This window comes from Salmo trutta, chromosome 39 (genome assembly GCF_901001165.1).
Source record: "Salmo trutta chromosome 39, fSalTru1.1, whole genome shotgun sequence".
Lineage (NCBI taxonomy): Eukaryota > Metazoa > Chordata > Actinopteri > Salmoniformes > Salmonidae > Salmo > Salmo trutta.
In genome coordinates, this window is record NC_042995.1 from 17,113,195 (window position 1) to 17,135,951 (window position 22,757).

The window sequence follows — 22,757 nt, forward strand, 5'->3', positions numbered from 1 at the left end:
GAAATGACTTTCGCAGCAGGTCAGGAGAACTTATGAGATGTACAGTAAGCTAGGGATATGAAAGCAATAACATACCGCTCAGAACTTTACTCCCGGTCCATACTGCTGTTTGTCTACAAAGTCGTGCCCCCTTTTCAGATTTGTTTAGTGTGTGTGTGTGGGTGTACAGCAACTGCAAAATTCAATAGTTAACTACAAGACTCTGTCTTATCTGTAAGAGACAATGGACATGAACAAATCACTGACAGATATTCCATTGTGCTTCAGAGTGGAACATTTATCATCCACTGTTGCTCGTTTCTGACTGTTGACAGTTGTATAAGGCAGCCCTATCACAGAGAGCAACTCAAAGAACTCAAACACAACATACTTTAATTACACAGTGGCAGAAACCTTCCCAATCGGTCAGTGCTATCTGGGAACCTTGAGATGTCCCTACTCTGACTTGAACACAATGAAGTTGACATTTTAAATGGTTAAGTTAAGGGTTAAGGTTAGGGTTTAGGGTAGGGACATCCCAAGGATTCAAAATAGCACTAACTCTTCCCAATCACACAGAAAATCAATTTCAGTGGGACAAACCACAGGTTAGAAGCGATAGCACTCACTACCTAGTTTCTCTCCTCTTTTAACCTCCGTCTTTTTCTTCCATTAAACTGTTTGACTGTGGTTGGTGTTGCTGTCTCCTCAGCTTGCTGTGTCGCCCCTCCTTTGCCTTTATTTCACCATGATGGTTTGTTTTTCTGCATCAGTTTAGGGATAGATTGGCATCCAATCTACAGGCTGGTTGAGGTACTGCCTGTATCTGTACGGTCTGCTGGTTCACCACACACTGGACACAACATGTACAAGAGTCATGAATTATTAAAGGTTTTGACGGTCTTTATTTAGTTATTCAGACAGATCAACCCAATGCATTGTGGTCCCATCACAGCATGTACACCAGCAGGTCTCAATCTCCCAGACAGCAAAGGATACAATGTAAAGACCGTGAAACCCAATCCATAGTCTGGGACAGGCATGTCTTAGCTCCATTTCTAGCATTACAGAGAAGGCTACATTACTGTATGTGTGCAGAATAGCATCAGAGGGATACGTTGTAGAAGGCAGAAGAGGGAAGCACTCATGTGATTGGGACAGTTCAGCGATTTTACAAAACAACACATTTGTTTCCTTACTTTGAAGTCGTCTAAGGAAACATATATCTTACTATGTAAAATCGCAGAACTCTCTCTTTAAGCTCATGTGATTGTTGCGGGCCAATTAATAGTAGTCATAATTGACATTGGCGCCGTGTCTGTAGGAACCGGGGTCCTGGGGCACGATGGGGGCGTTCTCGTCATAATGGTGCTGGCGACCTTGGTCTGACGACCGGGCCAGGTCCATCCAGTAGGACAGGTCAGTCTCAAGCCTCTGTGGGATGGATGGACAACAAGAGATAAAACGTTAACAAAATCGAGCTAGAAGACTCGTGAACTTGTTTGAATGAGAGTGAATAGAGACAAGTTGTTAGAATACACAGTGTGTGTGTTTGTGTGACAGATGCAGTTGGAGTGATCCAACTCAAGGACAACTGGAGATACAATGAAATAATATCATAATAGCAGATGCTTTGATCCAAAGTGACTTGCAGTACATTGAGTGCATATATTTTTGTTGTTGTATATAATGTATGACCCCTGCGGGAAATCAACTTAAAGTAGTGTAAATATGTCTGAATAGGTGAAGTCTTGGAAGGGACGGTGTGTCTGAGTTAGAGTATGACTGGCGTTAGAGGGCAGCCTTACGTTTGTGCTTGTTTGTCTTGAATAATTAACTGACACATTTTCTATTAGGCTTTATGTGACGAGAAGGTTTGGACAGGTCCGCCGCTGTTGGACGATGGACGCAGACGTGAGGGAAATATTACGGCCCTTCATCGACTGATGTTGGAGCTGGAATGAACTGACACACACAGGGGGCAGCTGCTGGGCCCGGTAAGAGACATGTGTCACAGATACCGACATTAATCCAATCACACAGCCTCGCTAGCTTTCATATAAATATCAACACACACCCTATAATAGAGCTGGCTGGACAGTGTAGAGAGGTTACACACAGACACACACTTTCTAATCGAGCTGTCTAGACGGCGGAGAGTGGTTGCATTGTGTTGCTAAGACATTGCTGTAGACGGGAAGCCATGTTTCTGTACAGCCTGTATGAGACTGAAGCAAACACAAAGACTGACCTTTTCATATGTTCACCTATCATTCCTGTAAATGCCACCATGGGACTTATACAAGGAAGGAAAAATAGTCAGAGTTTCTATAACCATATTAAAGGAAAATTATTCAGATTAGATTAATGGTATAAGGAACATAACTAGGAACATAATAGGAATGTGCTGGTACTGTGCTGTAATTCTTCCTTTAAGCCAGTTATTTGTAATGTTACATGGAATTGTATATTTAAGCAATAAGGCATGAGGGGGTGTGGCATATGGCCAATACACCACGGCTAATAGCTGTTCTTGCATTGTGCCTGGATACAGCCCTTAGCCGTGGTATATTGGTCATATACCACAAACAATAGAGGTGCCTTATTGCTATTATAAACTGATTACCATCATAACTAGAGCAGTAAAAATAAATATTTTGTCATACCCGTGGTATACCATCTGATATAACACGGCTGTCAGCCAATCAGCATTCAGGGCTCAAACCACCCACTTTATAATACATGATAGTATATGATGCAGTTGTAGTTTACTAGATCGGATTACTCTAAGGACTGTAGGAATGCTTTACTGACCAATGGGTAAAGCGTCTGTGTGTGCAGAGTGCAGTGCATTGTGAAGGGTACAGTGTGCAGTGCACCTACCGCCTCGTCATACCCCATGTGCATAAACTGCATGATCCATTGCTGCACATCTGGCCTGCTGCGGTCCCAGATGTTCCTCTTGGGCCTCCGTAGGGATGTCAGGAACTCTTTGGCCTTGGAGGGGGCCACCGCCACCCACACAGGCTTCGTACCTCCGCCCACTAAGGAAATACAGGTAAGGAGAGGTCATGGGTCAAGGTGTGGATGTAAAGAAGTCAATAAGCACACCTGTTTGCCTACAGCAGGGTCAGAGGCAGGGGAAGTGTGTAGGAAGCAGGGGAGCTGTCAGTGACAGAGAGAGAGAGTGGTTCTGACCGACCAGCAGCAGCCAGGACAGACAGGAGAGGAGCCTAAGGCTGCATCAGCGACACTCTATAAATATCAACGGGTGTTTTTATATTATTAATAAGACTCATGAAGCTATCATCATCTGAGACTGTCACTTATCAGTCCAGGCACTCATCCCACAGAGGACTGCGTGTGCTGCGTGCCATGGAGGTCTGTCTGAACTTGACAGGGCTATTCAAAGCTAGACAAGTGTGAAAAGATTACCGCCTGAGGTGGATTTGTCGATAAAGTTATTTATTTTTATTTCACCTTTATTTAACTAGGCAAGTGAAAGGTGAATTGTTTTCCTGACATTAATGATGCAGACATGTGGATGTAGTTGTAATGAATACGATTGGAGACAGAGTGCTGGTTTAAAGCGCAGGGCGCAGCAGGTGTTTGTTAGCAAAGGATCACAGGAGGAGGCAGGTAGCTGTGTCCAGGGACAGGCAGAAGGTCATACACACGGAATCCAAAAAGGTAACAGAACACGCAGGGAAAAGGCTAATAGCGTAGTGCGGGAGATCAGGCAAGAGGTTGACGACAGGAAATCTGATAGGCTAAAGTACAGGCAGGGAAGAGGCAAAAAGGCGTCGTTAGCGAGGATGGCCAAAAACTATGATACACAGGAGGACTAATACGGAAATAAACAGAGCTCTGAATAGAATGTGTATCAAAACAAACAATACCTCACAATGATGGGGTGCAATGAACTGAACTAAATAGTGTGTGTAAATGACATACAGGTGTGTGAACAGGTGATCAGAATTCAGGTGATTGGGATCTGGAGTGTGAACTGCGTTCAGGGGATCTATGTGTTTGAGAGCGTGAGCTGGAAGCAGACGTTACAGTAGCGTGGCTCAGTGTAGTCAGTGTGTGTGTAGTCTCAGCTGTGAGATGTTTCTCATGAAAAACAGCCATAATCCATATTACCATCTCTTTTCTTCAGTAGTCTGTGGAGCTTGTTCTCCCCTGCGCCATCTGTTGGAGACGCACAGACAAAAATAGGTTAAATAAAGACAAATCAGATACATTCTACTTGATCTAAACATTACAATCAGTTTGTATCAACTATTATATCATTACTATGAAAGACGTACAGTGAGTGTACAAAATATTTGTGTTGAGTTGCCCCCCCTTTTCCCCTCAGAACAGCCTCAATTCGCCGGGGCGTGGACTCTACAAGGGGCTGGCCCATATTGACTCCAGTGCTTCCCACAGTCGTGTCAAGTTGGCTGGATGTTCTTTGGGTGGTGGACCATTCTTGATACACACGGGAAACGTTGCAGTTCTTGACACACTCGCCTGGCACCTACTACCATACCCTGTTCAAAGGCACTTAAATATTTTTGTCTTGCCCATTCACCCTCTGAATGGCACACATATCCACACAATCCATGTCTCAATTGTCTCAAGGCTTAAAAATCCTTTTTTAACCTGATTTAACAAGTGACATCAATAAGGGATTCTAGCTTTCACCTGGATTCACCTGGTCAGTCTACTCTATGTCATGGCAAGAGCAGGTGTTTTGTACACTCAGTGTATATCATTGTTATGCCCTATGACAGAGAGAGAGTTCATGAAAGGAGTATCTAAGAAATCTAATTCTGAAACATTTAAGTGTTACAATTCTCCTATCAAGACGCCAGACCTGTGCAGTATACAAAAAACGAGTATATCTCTCCCTTCATACCCATTCACCATACCAATACTTGAAAAACACTCCAGTTAATCAAAGTGTTACCAAAGCAGGGATGCAGGGTTGTGTTCCAAATGAAACAACTACAAGTATGCTTGCTCTAGATCCTCAATGGCTCAGCTAGGAGCGCAAAAAAACAACAACGTATAATTGAAGACTCTTCTTTGAGTCATAAAAGTGCATTGACATTGCTTAGGAACTGTGCCCACTTTGGAGAGGAGTGTGACCACTTGGAGACACCAGTTAGACCTCTCACTCAAACGCTTTAAACGTTTTTGTTGCACCTACCCCACATTCTCCAGAAATATTATCGTCATGTTATAAGAATATATCCAGAGTATTTTCAGATTTTGTTTTCAACAAATGTGGCAAAAAGTACAGTAAAATACACATAAAATCAACAGTATAATGTTTGGATTCAGTCTTGTGTCAAGTTTGGTCTAATCATTTTCCCATTATCTCCAAACTGTTCCCTTTCAACTGTTACCATGATTATGAGTATGCTTTTCATATTTATTCTGTAAGAAACATTTCAATGTAGCCCTATCCATGTAGGCCCATTCCCACAAGTGTAAAGGGTAATGGATGGGTTGTATCGGTGTAGTTCTTTAAATGTAGTGGGGTCTGGTTTGATATTAGACGGCCGGTTAGAGAGGTAGAGAGCGGAGACCTTCCTCTAGCTAGCAGACAGTAGACGGTAGGAGGGTGATATTCACGGACAAACAATGTGACACGAGGGTGTGAAATCCTCCCTCCAGGAGCTGTGTTTTGGTTTGACCTCCTTTTGTCCTCCACACAGAAATACTTCAATCCCTATCTCTCTCTCTCTCACCCGCTTTTTTTTTACTCTCCCTCCCTCTTGCTATTCCTCTTGGTTTTACCTCTCCTTTTTTCTCCCTCTCTCTCTCTCTTAACCATTATTCTTTCTCCCGGTGGACTTCAAAAATCAAAGCTTCCTACAGAGAATCCAAGATGGTGGCTACAAGGCGGATAGAATAGCCACTGAACTCTTTCAAAATCAGATGTCACACTGTCCTCAGGAAGAAGAAAAAATCCAGTCTCGGCTGATCTCAGCAATTTAAAAAAAAAGAAGGGAGATGGGAAAATGTATCGAGACAGGCATGCAGGCACCCCTTTCCAAATCTCTATTCTTTGTAACAATTTTGTCACGTGGCAACATACTATGACATTTGAATGCATCAACCTGCAAATTTACAGTATAAATGTGATGGTTCAGTGACTACACTCAATCACAAATGTACAATATGGATGTGAGTGACGGAAGGGTTTTACCTGAGTGAGCGCAGTAGGAGAGGAAGGCAGTTAGCAGTAGAACCTGCAGACAGAGGTTGTGGAAAGCCATGGTCTCCGTCTCAGTCCCAGACGTCTCTCTGAGTCTCGGGAAGCAGTGGTTAGAGGAAGCAGGAGGAGAAGCAGGAGCAGTGGAAAGGAGTCTCCCCACAGGCCCAGAGAACAAACATTCTTTCCTGGAGGAAAACCTGCTTGTGCCGGTTCAGGAATGTCGTAAAAGGAAGACCCAGCCAAACAGAAGCACTCAGTTATTCTCTCTCGTTTAATGTGAGGGTGATATGTTTGTTGGATGGGTAACACTTTGTTTGGATAGTCCATCTGAAGATGCTCTACAGACTATCAGTAACACTTCAACTAACTATCTACTAACCATAACCTTATCCTAACCCTAAACTTAACACTTACCCTAACCTTAGCCCTTACCCCTAACCCTTATTCTAAACTGAGCCCTAACCATAGCAAGCAGTTGCTTATCAACAGATCATTTGTTGATAGTATGACCATCTGTAGAGCATGTACAGATGGACTATTCGGACTATCCAAATAAAGTGTGACCGAGCATTGCTACATCTAGAGTAGTGTCCAGCTAAGATATTGTGCTTTCTCTTACTGAGATATTTAGTTGTTTTTCTGTCCAATGTCTTTACACAGAAAGTGGAAATTGTAAATGTCAAACAACTGTCAAGCCTGACCAATGATGTCATAGAAACACTGAGAACAGAAACATTTCCTCAAAGACAACACAGAAAACCTCCATATCATATTTCCTCCACACATTCAGCAGTAAATTATCATTTTCCTGTGTGCTTTTTTCAGACCAAGTAGTAACTTAACAAATAGCATCATGATGCTGCAATCAACAAATCTGGGACCATATTTATGGAACACCGCTCAAGGAAGTGTATGTTTCCATGCAGAAAGAGCAAAATATCTCAAGGGAAGGACAGATGTTTCTGAACATGAAAAAACACATCCCCACAGAGAAAAAAAAAACGTTTGAATTAAATTAAATTTCCTTACTTTTCTTTGAAGTTTGTCAGAGCCCCAAGATCATGGAGACTAGTCCTCTCTACACAGGTAGGGGGCAGTAGAATTGATTTTAAATTGTCCCAATTCTGCACCCTTTTCCCAGTACCAGTCAAAAGCTTGAACACACCTACTCATTCCAGGGTTTTTCTTTATTTGTACTATTTTCTACATTGTAGAATCATAGTGAAGACATCAAAACTTTGAAATAACACATATGGAAACACGTAGTAACTAAAAAAGTGTTAAACAAATTGAAATATTATATATTTGAGATTATTCAAAGTAGCCACCCTTTGCCTTAATGACAGCTTTGCACACTCTTGGAATTCTCTCAACCAGCTTCATGAGGTAGTCAATGCGTTTCAATTAACAGGTGTACCTTGTTAAAAGTTAATTTGGGGAATTTCTTTCCTTTTTCATGCATTTGAGGCAAATCAGGTGTGTTGTGACAAATTAGGGGTGATATACAGAAGATAGCCCTATTTGGTAAAAGACCAAGTCCATATTATGGCAAGAACAGCTCAAATAAGCAAAGAGAAACAACAATCCATCATTACTTTAAGACATGAAGTTTAGTCAATATGGAAAATGTCAAGTACTTTGAAAGTTTCTTCAAGTGCAATCGCAAAAGTGCTATGATGAAACTGGCTGTTATGAGGACCGCCACAGGAAATAAAGACCCAGAACTACCTCTGCTGCAGAGGATAAGTTCATTAGTTACCAGCCTCAGATTGCAGCCCAAATAAATGCTTCACAGTGTTCAAGTAACAGACCAGTGGCGACCCATCATTCAGGGCCCCACATTTTTAGGCTTGCCTGTTTTGCTTGTTATTTTGACATTTATACGTGTCACATATCAGTTTGCAAACAATATAAAAAAACTATTTCCTTTCGTTAATAAAATCATACAAACATGGTCTCTTTTTTGCTTTCTTGAGTAAGGCAGCTCCAAAATGCAGGTGTTTCAGCCTAGCTCAGTGCTTTCTGTGGTGGTGGGGCTAGCCAGCAGAAAATACAGAGCGTTGCGCCTGATTGGCTCAGTTTTCTGTCATGATTGGCTCAGTTTTCTTTCACTCATGGGACAGTACGTCACCCCCAAGTCTAACGTTAGAGCTCGAAAATGTTTGCCCCTTGGGTTCTCCCATAGAGTTATATTAGAAGTGCCCATCCAAGAAGGCTTAAGGTCATTGGCCACAGATAGAATGACATCAAATCACGTTATATCTACAGTAGCTTTGATTGGACTGATCATGTCAACATCTTACTTTCAAAGTCTTAGCTAGTAGTCATCATTTTACAATCTAATAGCAAATCCTTTTTAATTCTTGTCATGTGAAGAGAAATTATAGATAAAACGTATCGGTGCTCATCGGCTATTGGACATAAAGATTACACAACAAGTTAGAAATTGCAAATTCAACAATGAGTCATTTGGAAGGAATCAGTGGCTAACTGCAAGCAGTGCAAAGCAATCAGTAACAGTAGCCTGCTATTCAATGGAGTGGCTGTGTGTTTTTTCTCCCGAGTTCCCACCAGAGAATGCCAGACTTTGATGACAAAACCGCCGCGCCACCTTCATGTTTAAGTGAGCACATCACAAGCCAAGGAGTGAGTCGAAAAATGTATTGTATGCTGCTGCATAAATGCTGTAATATGCCAGGGAGATATGTATACTGTAGCTAAGAAAGTAATACTAAGTGTATGTTGTGTAGTAAGATGTTAGTAACCCTAATCATTTGGGCTATTTTCACCTCTTAATTTCGCCTAACATTACTGTTCTGACTCATGTAACCTGTTTTTGAGAAATGTCATCTAATATCGTCAGAGATTTTAATGTCTGCTTATATACCCCCCTTATCTGACTTGGTGTACAGGGAAAATACTGGAAGAGTGGCCCATGTTCTGCATTCTGTCGCTGTACATTTCAAAAGTGCTGAACATATAGTTATATTGCCTACGTCCGTCATCGCTGGCTCATTAATGTCTTAATCGAAATTACAGAACGCCTCTTATCCGCTCATTGTTCCCGTATGCCATAGTTTGTACATCTCAATTGTCAGTAGAAACTACATTTGTTTAAGCAAGTCAGTCATATCAGCTATGTTTTTTTTAAGGCAGTAAACAAGGCTGAATTAACTGTTTCGCTGCCAGACAAGGCTCTGCTGATAGCCAGGTGTAGCAGTGGTAAGGATTCACTCCATTGTGCTGGAAGGAAAGGTCTGCTGTTCGGACAGCTTTAACAGTTTGTGGGCACCGCTTGTCGCTTATAAAGTGCAATTCATGTATTGTTTAGAGTTGCATTGTTTAGTGTTGTGTTGTGTAGTGTCTTTGCTGGCATGCATCAAAAAAATGTACATGCTAAAATCACCACTGTAACAGACATCTCAACATCAACTGTTCAGAGGAGACTGTGTGAATCAGGCCTTCATGGTCGAATTGCTGCAAAGAAACCACTACTAAAGGACACCAATAAGAAGAAGAGATTTGCTTGGGCCAAGAAACAAGCAATGGACATTAGACCGGTGGAATCTGTCCTTTGGTCTGATGAGTCCAAATTTCAGATTTTTGGTTCCAATCGCTGTGTCTTTGTGAGACGCAGAGTAGGTGAATGGATAATCTCCTCATGTATAGTTCCCACCGTGAAGCATGGAGGAGGAGTGATTGTGTGGGGGTGCTTTGCTGGTGACACTGTCAGTGATTAATTTAGAATTCAAGTCACACTTAACCAGCATGGCTACCACAGCATTCTGTAGCGATACGCCATCCCATCTGGTTTGGGCTTAGTGGCACTATCATTTATTTTTCAACAGGACAATGACCCAACACACTTCCAGCCTGTGTAAGGGCTATTTGACCATGAAGGAGATTGATGATGCTGCATCAGATGACCTGGCCTCCACAATCACCTGACCTCAACCCAATTGAGATGGTTTAGGATGAGTTGGACCACAGAGTGAAGGAAAAGCAGCCAAAAAGTGCTCAGCATATGTGGGAACTCCTTCAAGACTGTTGGAAAAGCATTCCTCATGAAGCTGGTTGAGAGAATGCCCAGAGTTTGCAAAGCTGTCAAGGCAAAGGGATGCTACTTTTAAGAATCTAAAATATATTTGTTTAACCCTTCTTTGATTACTACATGATTCCATATCTGTGATTTCATAGTTTTGATGTCTTCACTATTATTCTACAATGTAGAAAATAGTAAAAATAAAGAAAAACCCTGGAATGAGCGGTAGCGGTATCCAAACCTTTGACTGGTACTGTATATATTTCCATACTTTTGATTCCTGTCAACCAAGATGACACCACCATGTATAAGACATACTATAACCTCGTCCTTGTCCGCTCACTGAACTGAAGGTAGGAGAGGTGTTAAAGGCATTATATGTGAAATCAATAATTGGATATTTGCCATCAGTTATCTTTCTCTTCATTGCAGATGGGGCCAGGAGGCAAGGCAACAATGTGCCCTCTTTTGTTATGTTGAATACCTCATTGAACCTCTCTGCAGCTTGCAAATCAAGGAATGCTGTGTTTGTTAGTGTGGCATTGTGAAAAAGTGTTCGTGTCTATTCTACATTATGGACAAACCATATTTGTCCTTGTCCCTAGGAGAGACGGTACAGCTACCGGTCTATTTCTTACTGTGGTGTACAGACAGTATATCAACAGTAAATAAAAAGCACAGGACACAACTTAAAAACAGAACAAGACTCACCTCCAGGCCTGTTGTCTGTCTCAATCCCAATATGTATTTATATACTCAATATATACCATGTCTGTAATACACACTAATTGGCTACCAGTCTGTTGTTGGTAAATACAGTTGAAGTAGGAAGTTTCCATAAACTTAGGTTGGAGTCATTAAAACTTATTTTTCAACCACTCCACAAATTTCTTGTTAACAAACTATAGTTTTGGCAAGTCGGTTAAGACATCTACTTTGTGCAGGACACAAGTCATTTTTCCAACAATTGTTTAAAGACTTTTATTTCACTTATAATTCACTGTATCACAATTCCAGTGGGTCAGAAGTTTTCATACACTAAGTTGACTGTGCCTTTAAACAACTTGGAAAATTCCATAAAATGATGTCATGGCTTTAGAAGCTTCTGATAGGCTAATTGACATAATTTGAGTCAATTGGAGGTGTACCTGTGGATACATTCAAGACCTACCTTCAAACTCAGTGCCTCTTTGCTTGACATCATGGGAAAATCAAAAGAAATCAGCCAAGACCTCAGAAAAATAATTGTAGACCTCCACAAGTCTGGTTCATCCTTGGGAGCAATTTCGAAACGCCTGAAGGTACCACGTTCATCTGTACAAACAATAGTACACAAGTATAAACACCATGGGACCACGCAGCTGTCATACCGCTCAGGAAGGAGACGCCTTCTGTCTCCTAGAGATTAACGTATTTTGGTGCGAAAAGTGCAAATCAATCTCAGAACAACAGGAAAGGACCTTGTGCAGATGCTGGAGGAAACAGGTACAAAAGTATCTATATCCACAGTAAAACGAGTCCTATATCGACATAACCAGAAAGGCCGCTCAGCAAGGAAGACGTCACTGCTCCCAAACCGCCATAAAAAAGCCAGACTACGGTTTGCAACTGCACATGGGGACATAGATCGTACTTTTTGGAGAAATGTCCTCTGGTCTGATGAAACAAAAATAGAACTGTTTGGCCATAATGACCATTGTTATGTTTGGAGGAAAAAGGGGGAGGCTTGCAAGCCGAAGAACACCATCCCAACCATGAAGCACAGGGGTGGCAGCATCATGTTGTGGGGGTGCTTTGCTGTAGGAGGGACTGGTGCACTTCACAAAATAGATGGCGTCTGGAGGGAGGAAAATTGTGTGGATATTTTGAAGCAACATCTCAAGACATCAATCAGGAAGTTAAAGCTTAGTCGCAAATGGGTCTTCCAAATGGACAATGACCCCAAGTATACTTCCAAAGTTGTGGCAAAATGGCTTAAGGACAACAAAGTCAAGGTATTGGAGTGGCCATCACAAAGCCCTGACCTCAATCCTATAGAAAATTTGTGGGCAGAACTGAAAGGGCGTGTGCGAGCAAGGAGGCCTACAAACCGGACTCAGTTACACCAGCTCTGTCAGGAGGAATGAGCCAAAATTCACCCAACTTGTTGTGGGAAATTTGTGGAAGGCTACCCGAAACGTTTGACCCAAGGTAAACAATTGAAAGGCAATGCTAACAAATACTAATTGAGTGTATGTAAACTTCTGACCCACTGGGAATGTGATGAAAGAAATAAAAGCATAAATAAATAATTCTCTCTACTATTATTCTGACATTTCACATTCTTAAAAATAAAGTGCTGATCCTAACTGACCTAAGACAGGGAATTTTTACTGGGATTAAATGTCAGGAATTGTGAAAAACTGAGTTTAAATGTATTTGGCTAAGGTGTACCTTCCGACTTCAACTGTATATATCATTGTCTGTGGGATCAAATATTTTTCTTTACCTTGTTAGTAAATTAGATCTAATACATTTACCAACGCAAGAATTTGATCACATTCCATTGTTTACTAGGGATGAAATGAATGAAAGGATTTCTCTGCGCTTCAAAGCAAGCCATCCTTGAGCGGGCGATGTTCAGTTAATGGTCGATTAGGCTTTCAGGGAGCCACTGCTTCATCAATCGACAGAGGACGATATGGCAAACATCTGTCAGCGTGCAAACTGACTCTTCCTCAAGAGTCAAGATACACAGAGAACTCAGCTGCTGTGGCTTGCATCGGAGTCACACAACAGACCCCTCTGTCTGTAAGGAACATACACACAGGGGAGATTCCCCTTGTGATTTGTATGTGATAATCTGCGAATAGCATTATAAACTGGGATGGAACACACCTTAACCTTGGGGTTTGAATGGTTTGCCTGCCACGTACCCTGAGAGTGAGAGTCTCAGTCTGCATTCCTGACTGTGCTGCTGTGAGAGGAAGGAACACCTGCACTCAGCTCAGGGCTGGTCTCTGCTGTGAAACAGGGTTCAAAGAGAAGTCACAGAGATGGGCAAAAAGCGCTCTTTCACTCTCACACACACACACTCACTTGTGGAATAACTAACACTTAAGCTGGGTAGATTCGAAGAAATAGGAGAAAGGTCACGCTTCATGAGATTTATACACAACACACAGCTTCTCAATGCTCCTTTTGCCCGTGATTTCTTCGAACCGGCGGCCGTAGATAAGTGTTTAGGTGTACTGTGTATCTATGGCAATGGGGATGATACACTCCCATCTTAACCTGACACCATCCCCTTGGTTCTGGGGCCCATCCTTATAACAACTCTACATCCCCCTATCCTATCCCCTCCGTCCATTCGGTTACCATGGCAACTGGGGGAGGGCTTCCTCTTTAAAGAGTGTGTTATTAATGGTAAAGTCCCCCCCCCCCCCGTGCTGCGTGATCACTCCGCACACCACTACACAGCATGTCCTGTTCCCTGCCCCCGCACAGCGCTACACGGCCTCTCTCTGATCTCTCTCAACATGCAGTTGCTGCCCGCCAGGGGAAAGAACACACAGATATGAAGAGGTAAAAAATGAATTCTTGGAGTATTCAAACACACCCACATCCCTGCTCTTTGAATCACTCAATAGTTACAGACATCTCTGGTATGTGGATTTGCATAGGGTTGATTACACAGATTAAGCCTAGTAAGCAAGTTATTTTTAGTCCAAGAATAAACTAAATCTGTGTTCAGGAAACTAGACCTGAGTAGTAGTTTCAAGCGAGCCAGGATTCTGACAGACAAACATGTTGATAGCCGCTGCACGATTGTACTTTTCCATCAATCAATTGTTTAACAACTTTAACTTCTGCGCCAAGCACATCTTTTGGGAGGAGAGCTTTGCATGCAACGGCTGTTCAAGACAAGTTTAAAGAAACAGACTATTCACAAGAATTAAATCTCCAGGGCCCTGGGAGTTTAATTGGGTCGTGGAAAAGCAGTTTCACACACAGAACGCATACAGATTTATTGTTCATGGACACAAAACAAGGCAAAGTCAAGTGTATGAGAGGCCTGATCTGGTGTCAACGTGTGTTCTCTGTCTATCCCACCTACAGTACTGAGCATCACATGACCTCCATGCAGACATTCCATCCCTTCCCTTTCTCCTCTTTGGTGAGTGTCAATACATGTCTTTTCTAGGGTCCTCTGAGGACATAGAGTAGGCCTCTATATACAAGTAGGCCTACAAGTATATAGAGTAGGCCTCTATATACAATTTACACTAGTTGCATGCAGTAGAGAGATGTTGGTTCTAGTTCTGGTCCCGTAATCATAAAGTGTGTCAGAGTAGGAGTGCTGATCTAGGGTCAGTTTCTTCATTTTAGATCACAATTCAGTAGATTACATGGACAGGGGGGCCTGATCCTAGATCAGCATTCCTACTCTGATCTAGGCTCAGGTTCCCCCCTGTCCATATACTCTTATTCTTTTGGATCTAAAAAGGCAAAACTGATCCTTCACCAGTTTTTATATACGTCGTTGTTGTTGTGGTTCTGGTTCCTCACTCCTCGTCGGGGTCGGACAGCTCATAGCCCAGGCGGCTAGCGGAGGGGAAGTGAGCCCAGAAGGTTCTGGCCAGGTCTTCAATCTTCTCATAACCGGCGTGCTCGCGCAGGGCCTCCACCCAGCCGAAGAAGTCAGAGGAGGTCAGAGCCCAGTTGGGCATGCTGCGCTTCTCACGCCCCAAATCTGCTGCTGGGAACCAATGAGAGCACGAGAAGAGAAGAGGACGTCAAAAGGGAACCAATCAGAGGCTGAGTGAATGATACTGCACTTCACTAAGACTGGACACATGACACAACTTGACATGGATTGATAGCCGTTTACTACATACATTCTTTTCAATGTAATACACAAATCAACACACAATCTGTATTCATTGATTACACATGTGTGTTTGTGACAGTGATAGAACCACTGTACGGAACCTTTGCTAAAGGGAAGTCTGCCTCACCAATGGGAAAATCTACCCTGGCAATTTTCCCACTTCCCAGCCTTCCTCCCTGCTACACCAACCATAGCAGCCTCGTTCATTTCTCAGTGTTCACCTCTCTGTCACCCCTTCACTACAACCTGATCTTAAGCCGCATTCCTTTAATCAAAGTCAATAAAATACCTTGTAAAAAAAACGGCTCTTCTTCGAATTGAAACCAAAGCCCCCGTTGAGCATCTCAGGCTTATGGTTGATTAAAGACCAGTCTGGGGCGAGGGGCGCCGGACATCCCCTAAGCCCAGAGGTAGGCCTCTCACTGTGGGGTGGTGGGAGAGAGGGCCAGGTCCACGCTGGGAAAGCAGGCTAGGACAACAACACTCCACAAGCTCCCAACTCAAACATAACAACGGTGTGAGTGAGAGACTATAGGAATATGATAAGGAACAACACCACGTAGTGTGGAGGCACCAAGGAAGTCTTCTCTTACATCTGTCCCTCTGACCTCTCTCCTTGTCCCTTGCTGTGTGTGTACATACACTGAATGTACAAAACATTAAGAACACCTTCCTAACATTGAGTTGCACACCCCCCCCCTCATCCCTTTGCCCTCAGAACAGCCTCAATTCGTCAGGGCATTGACACTACAAGGTGTTCCACAGGGATGCTGGCCCATGTTGACTCCAATGCTTCCCGCAGTTGTGTCAAGTTGGCTGGATGTCCTTTGAGCGGTGAACCATTCTTAATACACACAGGAAACTGTTGAGTGTGAAAAACCCAGCAGCGTGGCAGTTCTTGACCAACTAAAACCGGTGCACCTGGCACCTACTACCATATCTCATTCAAAGCCATTTAAATATGTAGTGTTGCCCATTCACCCTCTGAATGGCACATATACACAATACATCTATGTTTCAATTGTCTCAAAACTTAAAAATCCTTCTTTAACTCCTCCCCTTCATCTACACTGATTTAACAAGCGACATCAATAAGGGATCATAGCTTTGACCTGGATTCACCTGGTCAGTCTGTCATGAAAAGAGCAGGTGTTCTTAATGTTTTGTCCACTCAGTGTATGTCTTCAAGCTATAGTTGCACAACTCAAAATATTGAATCAACATTGCTAGGTCTGGTTTGGTTGAATCCAACCCCATCTTGGTAACCCCTGGTTACCCAGTCTCCCACGCTCACCTTTGCCTTCTTCTCCTGCTGTTTCCTCGGCCCCTGAGTTCGAGGGAGAAAAGACAGGAATTATTCAGACCGAAGGCACCATATGGGTCTTCATGGTGACTCACACAGCCCTGTTGATGGGTGACTTGTGACAAAACAGAGATAAAGTGAATTAGTCTAACTGAGGAGTGCTTTTTTTTTTATCTCTGTCTATCAACTCTCTCTCCCTCCTTGTCTCTATCGCTGACATTGACCAACACACTGGGCAGGCAGCAGCAGACTGGCAGACGGGGGTGTTGCAGACAGAGAGAGGGAGACAGAGGCAGTGAGGTGTAAGACAGGGGATGAAGAGGATATGGAGGCTCTGACTGCTAAGTGCCATGTGCTGCGCCTAGCCCTGGACTGCTCTGACATTCAGACATTCACAGCCTTTACTAAATCTCCTCAGAGGATAGGAAGGTCGGGGCAGATCAAAGAAGAAGGTAAAGCCCAGTGGAGAGAAACAGACCTGGGTTCAAACACTATTTGAATAAATTCCAACGTACTTTATCAGGGCTTGATTGAGCATGCCTGGCACAATAGAACCAATAGAATAGTCGGAAAAATACAAACCCTGCCCATCTGGCACTCCAGGCAGACCGAAGCAAACGCTAAACGTATTAGAAAAAATCTTGAGTAGTATTTGGACCCAAGTCTGGGAGGACACATAGGGAAGGGGAAAGGTAAACGCTCAGCTTGGTCAACAGAGACTAGAGAGAGCTAAGGAAGGTAGGCACACAGTGTAATAGTTCTATCGTCTCAATGAAAATGAAAAAGGGAGAAAGCAAAAGAAGGAAATGAACTACGACTGGTCTATTCTGACCCACATAACCCACAACCAGATGCTTTTCATCAAAACAACGTCATTTCCACTCAATCAAATGTCTCGGAGTGATGTTGTGACAAAGGCTCTATGTCTCTGAATAGCCAATACTGCACATGCATTATGTAGGCAAGGCACGCAGGAAGAAGCTCTGTTCAATTAAATATACAGTATTGTGGTGTACTGTTGAAGAAATGGTACCAACTGTCCTTCTACCAATACAAAGAACACCATCTATCATGGGAGGGCATCCGTTTCATTTGAAAGAAAAAGCTTCAAAACGTTCTCCTCATATTCCACAATAAAATCCAAGTTGACAGAACAATGTGTGACTATAAACAATGTAAAGAGACATGTTGAGGACTAAACTTCCTATTTGATGCATCGAGACAGAACCCAGTAAAAACACTATAATCAATACCGGTCTTTTATTTGTTGCTGTTGACTGTACCGGCTGTTGAAATGTCAGAGTAGTTTGTCAGAAGGTTACATTCCTAGTGAACTAATGGACGACATTCCCTCCAGAGAAACAAATTGACTGACTGTCCGGCTGCATCTCCAAGGTAATTAGTTCCAGTCGACGGTTTCTGAGAGTTGCTCCAGACTGCAGTAAGAGAACACAGCAGGCCGATAACAGTCTCATTCAGATGTCAAATTTAACTCACTTTTAACGTCTCAACAGTGGAGGATTCCTCTCTCCATCTCCTCTTATCCATCTACAGCACCCAGAGCCGAGAACCCAGTAGAGAGCTAGTGAACTTTTCTCTTTTCTCAGTTCTTTCACATCAGCCCACAGAGATATTGGGAGAGATGAATTGAAGAGAGGAGGCCGCCGCCACCACTTCACACTTGAGTTTCATCCAAGTACACATCACAATCCAATACATCACAATCCAATACCTTATGCGCAAAATAGGTTAAAATGATGTTGAAGAGATGTCTTGTGCTCACCGGGGCCTTTTGGATGCCTTCCATTATCACTGATGAAAATGGCACAGGCTCGGAGGCTCTCCCCTCTGTGGCGTGCTAACAGGCTGACTTACCTATTAGAGAGAGGAGACCCAGCAGGACGACCCAGAGCAGCATTGAGACACAAAGACGAGGCATGGTTTTACACTGTGGTAGGCCGCACAAAGACAGAAACACAACCACAAACAGTGAGAAAATTGTCACAGTTTTTACCCCCGCATGGTTTTGCTTGTTCTGTAACATCTTAAGGTTTCTCTTGGGGAGAGGAGTTGTGTCAGAGAACAACAGAAGGACACAACAAAGAAGGTTTGAATCAAGAAACAAGACTTAGAGCTACATGTAACATTTCAAGGTACATTTCAGATTTTGCAGCAGGTGCAACGTTGGCATTTTTTCCCCCAGTAAACAGATAAAACACCCAAAACAAAATCAATAAACAATCTTAATTTCCACTGAAACAGGTACCTGGTGCTGGATCTGGGCTCTTGGACCTCTTGCTCTGGGCATGTGTGGGCGTCCAGATATACCCAGACCCTGGATGGGAGGACAGATTCAGTAAACAGAGCTGTCCAGGATATGTTGGCCCTTCACACTTCAGATCCACATGCCATACCTCAACTCCGAACCTACCGCCCTCTCTGTTCTACCCAGTCTCCACTTCTCACACCTGAAGCAGACATGTCAACGGACTGAAAGGCTTCCTTTGTGGACGAAGGGGAGATGGAGCATGGGAGCAGGGGAATGTCAACACTCTCTTACCCCTCACCAACTAGGTCCGATGCAGACAAATTGTACCCGTCTAGATAACTTACCATTGCTTATGCTCCTGAGCATGGCAATATTATGGCTGTTAAAATTTGTCCATTCATTTAATAAAACACAATCGTCAATCATCCTTTCATGTACAGTAAAACGTTCGATCAATACCTGCACATCTTGATCTTGAAAGTGACAAAAGTTCATAACCTACATAAGAAAATGTATGCATTTGTGACGTTGGATAAATGCATCTGCTAAATGGCATACATTATAATATTCTAAAAGACAAACTATACAAACACTACATGGTCTTTCACATACTGTAACTGGGAGCCAAGGATTGTGTTCTCTCTTGGTTCCCCTTTATGTATGTCTCCACCGCCTCAACCACAGACGACCACAACGGGGGCCTCAAATACAGTCCACATTTACCTCCGTTTGTCCCTGAGGAGCTGTACAGGAGGATTACGTCTCGGCAAACACCTGTACTGGATCTGGCTAGCTAAACTCAGCAAGAAACGGCCCTTTTTCAGGACCCTGTCTTTCAAAGGTAAAAATCCAAATAACTTCACAGATCTTCATTGTAAAGGGTTTAAACACTGTTTCCCATGCTTGTTCAATGAACCATAAACAATTAATGAACATGCACCTGAGGAACGGTCGTTAAGACACTAACAGCTTACAGACGGTAGGCAATTAAGGTCAGAGTTATGAAAACTTAGGACACTAAAGAGGCCTTTCTACTGACTCTGAAAAACACCAAAAGAAAGATGCCCAGGGTCCCTGCTCATCTGCGTGAACATGCCTTAGTCATGCTGCAAGGAGGCATGAGGAGTGCAGATGTGGCCAGGGCAATAAACTGCAATGTCCGTACTGTGAGACGCCTAAGACAGCACTACAGGGAGACAGGACGGACAGCTGATCGTCCTCGCAGTAGCAGACCACATGTAACAACACCTTCACAGGATCGGTACATCCAAACATCACACCTCCGGGACAGGTACAGGATGGCAACAACAACTGCCCGAGTTACACCAGGAACGCACAATCCCTCCATCAGTGCTCAGACTGTCTTCAATAGGCTGAGAGAGGCTGGACTGAGGGCTTGTAGGCCTGTTGTAAGGCAGGTCCTCACCAGACATCACCGGCAACAACGTCGCCTATGAGCACAAACCCACTGTCGCTGGACCAGACAGGACTGACAAAAAGTGCTCTTCACTGACGAGTTGCGGTTTTGTCTCACCAGGGGTGATGGTCGGATTCGCGTTTATCGTCGAAGGAATGAGCTTTACACCGAGGCCTGTACTCTGGAGCGGGATCGATTTGGAGGTGGAGGGTCCGTCATGGTCTGGGGCGGTGTGTCACAACATCATCGGACTGAGCTTGTTGTTATTGCAGACAATCTCAACGCTGTGCGTTACAGGGAAGACATCCTCCTCCCTCATGTGGTACCCTTCCTGCAGGCTCATCCTTACATGACCCTCCAACATGACAATGCCACCAGCCATACTGCTCGTTCTGTGCGTGATTTCCTGCAAGACAGGAATGTCAATGTTCTGCTATGGCCAGCGAAGAGCCCGGATCTCCACCCCATTGAGCATGTCTGGGACCTGTTGGATCGGAGGCTGAGGCCATTTCCCCCAGAAATGTCTGGGAGGAGATGAGGAGATGCACTGCAGTATTTAATGCAGCTGGTGGCCACACCAGATACTGACTGTTACTTTTGATTTTGACCCCCCCCCCTTTGTTCAGGGACACATTATTCCATTTCTGTTAGTCACATGTCTGTGGAACTTGTTCAGTTTATGTCTCAGTTGTTGAATCTTGTTATGTTCATACAAATATGTTAAATTTGCTTTAAATAAATGCAGTTGACAGTGAGAGGGTGTTTTTTTTGTTGCCGAGTTTATATCTACTCATTTATCTCTAGGAGACAGACAACATGGCTACCATGAGTTAGGTTGTAAGGTATCAGAAGCAGTGTCAGCTTCCCAAATGACATCCTATTACCTAAATAGTCCACTAGTTTTGACCAGGGCCCATATGGTGCCCCCCAGATCTCATGCCATATCAGGATTAAGGAGATGCATTCAACCACTTTTGTGGTTACCAAAGCTCTTGCATCAGGATGGGCCTTCAGGTCCTGAAATGATGAAATCCTACCTACAGTAACTTTGCCATCTGTTGGTGGAAGATGGTAAATACAGAAATGCAATTTGAATTTAAGAAGATTTGAACAATCTTTTAAAAAGATGAAAGGGAATAAAATGACACAATGCAGACAAATGTGCAACCAGAAAGCTTATTTTGGAAAAACTTTTAATTGAACAAAAGTATTTCATTCCTCAGTCACCACACCGTCTTGGAGTACAGTACCTTTTAGCTGTATCTAAATTCATATAATATTCACCTTATTCTTCTTTTTAAATATACATACGCAGCTGAAAACAAGATTTAAATAACAGTGCTCAGTAACATTAAGACAGTTTTTCTTTTTTAAAAGCAGGAAACAAATGTTGAACAGACTCATTGGCAAACAGAACCAACAAAACGTTTTCCTATCGCTCTTGAACCTCCGTCCTCGGTCAGCGACGTTTTCACTCGGACGTTGAGGAAAGCGGTGGATTGGAAGAGAACGTTCCGGGAACATTTGAGCAGTATGGGGGTGTGGCACATGATCGGTTGGTTTACATCCACGGACATTCAAACACAGCTTCCTGACAGTGTCCATTCCACAACACACCGACAGAGTGCGTCCTTTCGTTACCTGGTAAATACAGTACCATTTGTGGTGCCTTTCTTTCTGGTACAACAGTCTTTATGGAAACGTGATGCTACTTTCTGCAAGCGACGGGGTCGCTCGATAACGACAGACAAAGTAACAACACCTGCTGGAGCGAAAAGAGAAGAGCTGTTTCTCTCCTCTAGTTTGTTTTTCCCCAAAAATCTAAAGATCTCCAGTGATAATGTGATGTCAATGTCAACACATGAAATATTCACGTTCATGGTGTATGTAGCTGTTGTGAAGGAACCATTGACTGTAATTCCCCATCCGTGCTCAGTCCAAAAATCTAGAGGCACCGGCAGGGCTATACTAGGAGGTGGAGTTGTCAGCCAAGGCAAAGAGCAGGTGCTTACAGACGGCCCCTTAGTGTAGGCGTTCTCTGGACACTTCTGGACAGGACTCAAAGTCATTATTCTGAAAGGAATCTGAGCTACGGTGGCCAACATGTACCATTTGAGTCTTTCTATGTGCTAACTGTTTTCTGTTGAGTTTATGGTGACTGTTAGCTCCTGTATTGAAGGGGCATGGGCAGACCAGTGGATATTGCTGTGCTCAATCAGTCAGCGGCAAGTCCAGTAATAAGGCTTGTTGTTAGGCCAGGCCGAGCACCGGGGTCCGGATTGTGTGTGTGTGAGTGTGTGTGAGTGTGTGTGTGTGTGTGTGTGTGTGGTCACAGCAGCGGTTTGACCAGGTAGAGTTTGTCTCCATGTTCGCTGGTGAAGATGGGGGCTTTCTTGTAGTGCTCCACCAGTTCATCCATGCTGCTGAAGCGTCTCTGGCCGATACAGTAGACCCCCTCCGCCAGAGCAACCTTGAAGTGCTTGTTCTTTCCCATCGCCTTGAGGGACACGGAGAAATCACTGGGCTGGGAGAGAGAGACAGAGAGAGAGATAAGAAATGGACGATTATTGCCATGTTTCATTCTTAAGCCACTAGAGGGGGCTATAGATCTACTTTAAAGTCCACCCATCCCACTGAATAATGCGGTTTCCCTCAAGACAGCTTTC

The 22,757-nt window shown here is 43.5% G+C and overlaps 3 protein-coding genes across 7 annotated transcripts in view; all 3 read right to left on the reverse strand.

The window, feature by feature from the left end:
- Positions 1 to 861: 861 nt before the first annotated feature.
- On the reverse strand, positions 862 to 6,381 carry LOC115179601 (augurin-B). The gene is made up of 4 exons (XM_029741214.1): positions 6,182 to 6,381; positions 4,123 to 4,170; positions 2,863 to 3,023; positions 862 to 1,413 (listed from the first exon to the last, which is right to left on the reverse strand). Exons 1-4 carry the CDS (start codon positions 6,249 to 6,251, stop codon positions 1,264 to 1,266), a joined length of 429 nt encoding a protein of 142 aa, XP_029597074.1. The 5' UTR covers positions 6,252 to 6,381; the 3' UTR covers positions 862 to 1,263.
- Positions 6,382 to 14,166: 7,785 nt separating this feature from the next.
- otos2 (otospiralin 2) lies at positions 14,167 to 18,792 on the reverse strand. Of its 2 annotated transcripts, none has more exons than XM_029741458.1 (4): positions 18,672 to 18,792; positions 18,281 to 18,353; positions 16,397 to 16,429; positions 14,167 to 14,967 (listed from the first exon to the last, which is right to left on the reverse strand). In XM_029741458.1, exons 1-4 carry the CDS (start codon positions 18,711 to 18,713, stop codon positions 14,777 to 14,779), a joined length of 339 nt encoding a protein of 112 aa, XP_029597318.1. In that variant the 5' UTR covers positions 18,714 to 18,792; the 3' UTR covers positions 14,167 to 14,776. The 2 variants fall into 2 exon arrangements, with proteins under 2 accessions (XP_029597318.1, XP_029597317.1); XM_029741457.1 differs by having other exon boundaries at positions 14,167 to 14,970; positions 18,672 to 18,791.
- A 2,475-nt stretch (positions 18,793 to 21,267) lies between these two features.
- Positions 21,268 to 22,757, reverse strand: part of LOC115179149 (cytoplasmic protein NCK2) — a 53,443-nt gene continuing 51,953 nt past the window's right edge. For all 4 annotated transcript variants that reach the window (XM_029740454.1, XM_029740452.1, XM_029740453.1 and 1 more), the window contains exon 4: positions 21,268 to 22,615. In XM_029740454.1, the coding sequence (XP_029596314.1) occupies positions 22,421 to 22,615 (195 nt within the window). In that variant the 3' untranslated portion in view covers positions 21,268 to 22,420. The remainder of the gene's footprint in view (positions 22,616 to 22,757) is intronic.

What these genes read in the sequence shown, in the direction of transcription:
- LOC115179601 (XM_029741214.1), bottom strand. Translation starts at nt 6,251, where the DNA reads ATGGCTTTCCACAACCTCTGTCTGCAGGTTCTACTGCTAACTGCCTTC. An exon ending in ACTACTGAAGAAAAGAGATG is followed by an intron (nt 3,024 to 4,122) that starts GTAATATGGATT and finishes GTATTTCCTTAG; the next exon opens with TGGGCGGAGGTACGAAGCCT. An exon ending in ACATGGGGTATGACGAGGCG is followed by an intron (nt 1,414 to 2,862) that starts GTAGGTGCACTG and finishes TCCATCCCACAG; the next exon opens with AGGCTTGAGACTGACCTGTC.
- otos2 (XM_029741457.1), bottom strand. Translation starts at nt 18,713, where the DNA reads ATGCCCAGAGCAAGAGGTCCAAGAGCCCAGATCCAGCACCAG. An exon ending in GGGTCTCCTCTCTCTAATAG is followed by an intron (nt 16,430 to 18,280) that starts GTAAGTCAGCCT and finishes CCTCGAACTCAG; the next exon opens with GGGCCGAGGAAACAGCAGGA. An exon ending in AGCAGGAGAAGAAGGCAAAG is followed by an intron (nt 14,971 to 16,396) that starts GTGAGCGTGGGA and finishes ATTGGTTCCCAG; the next exon opens with CAGCAGATTTGGGGCGTGAG.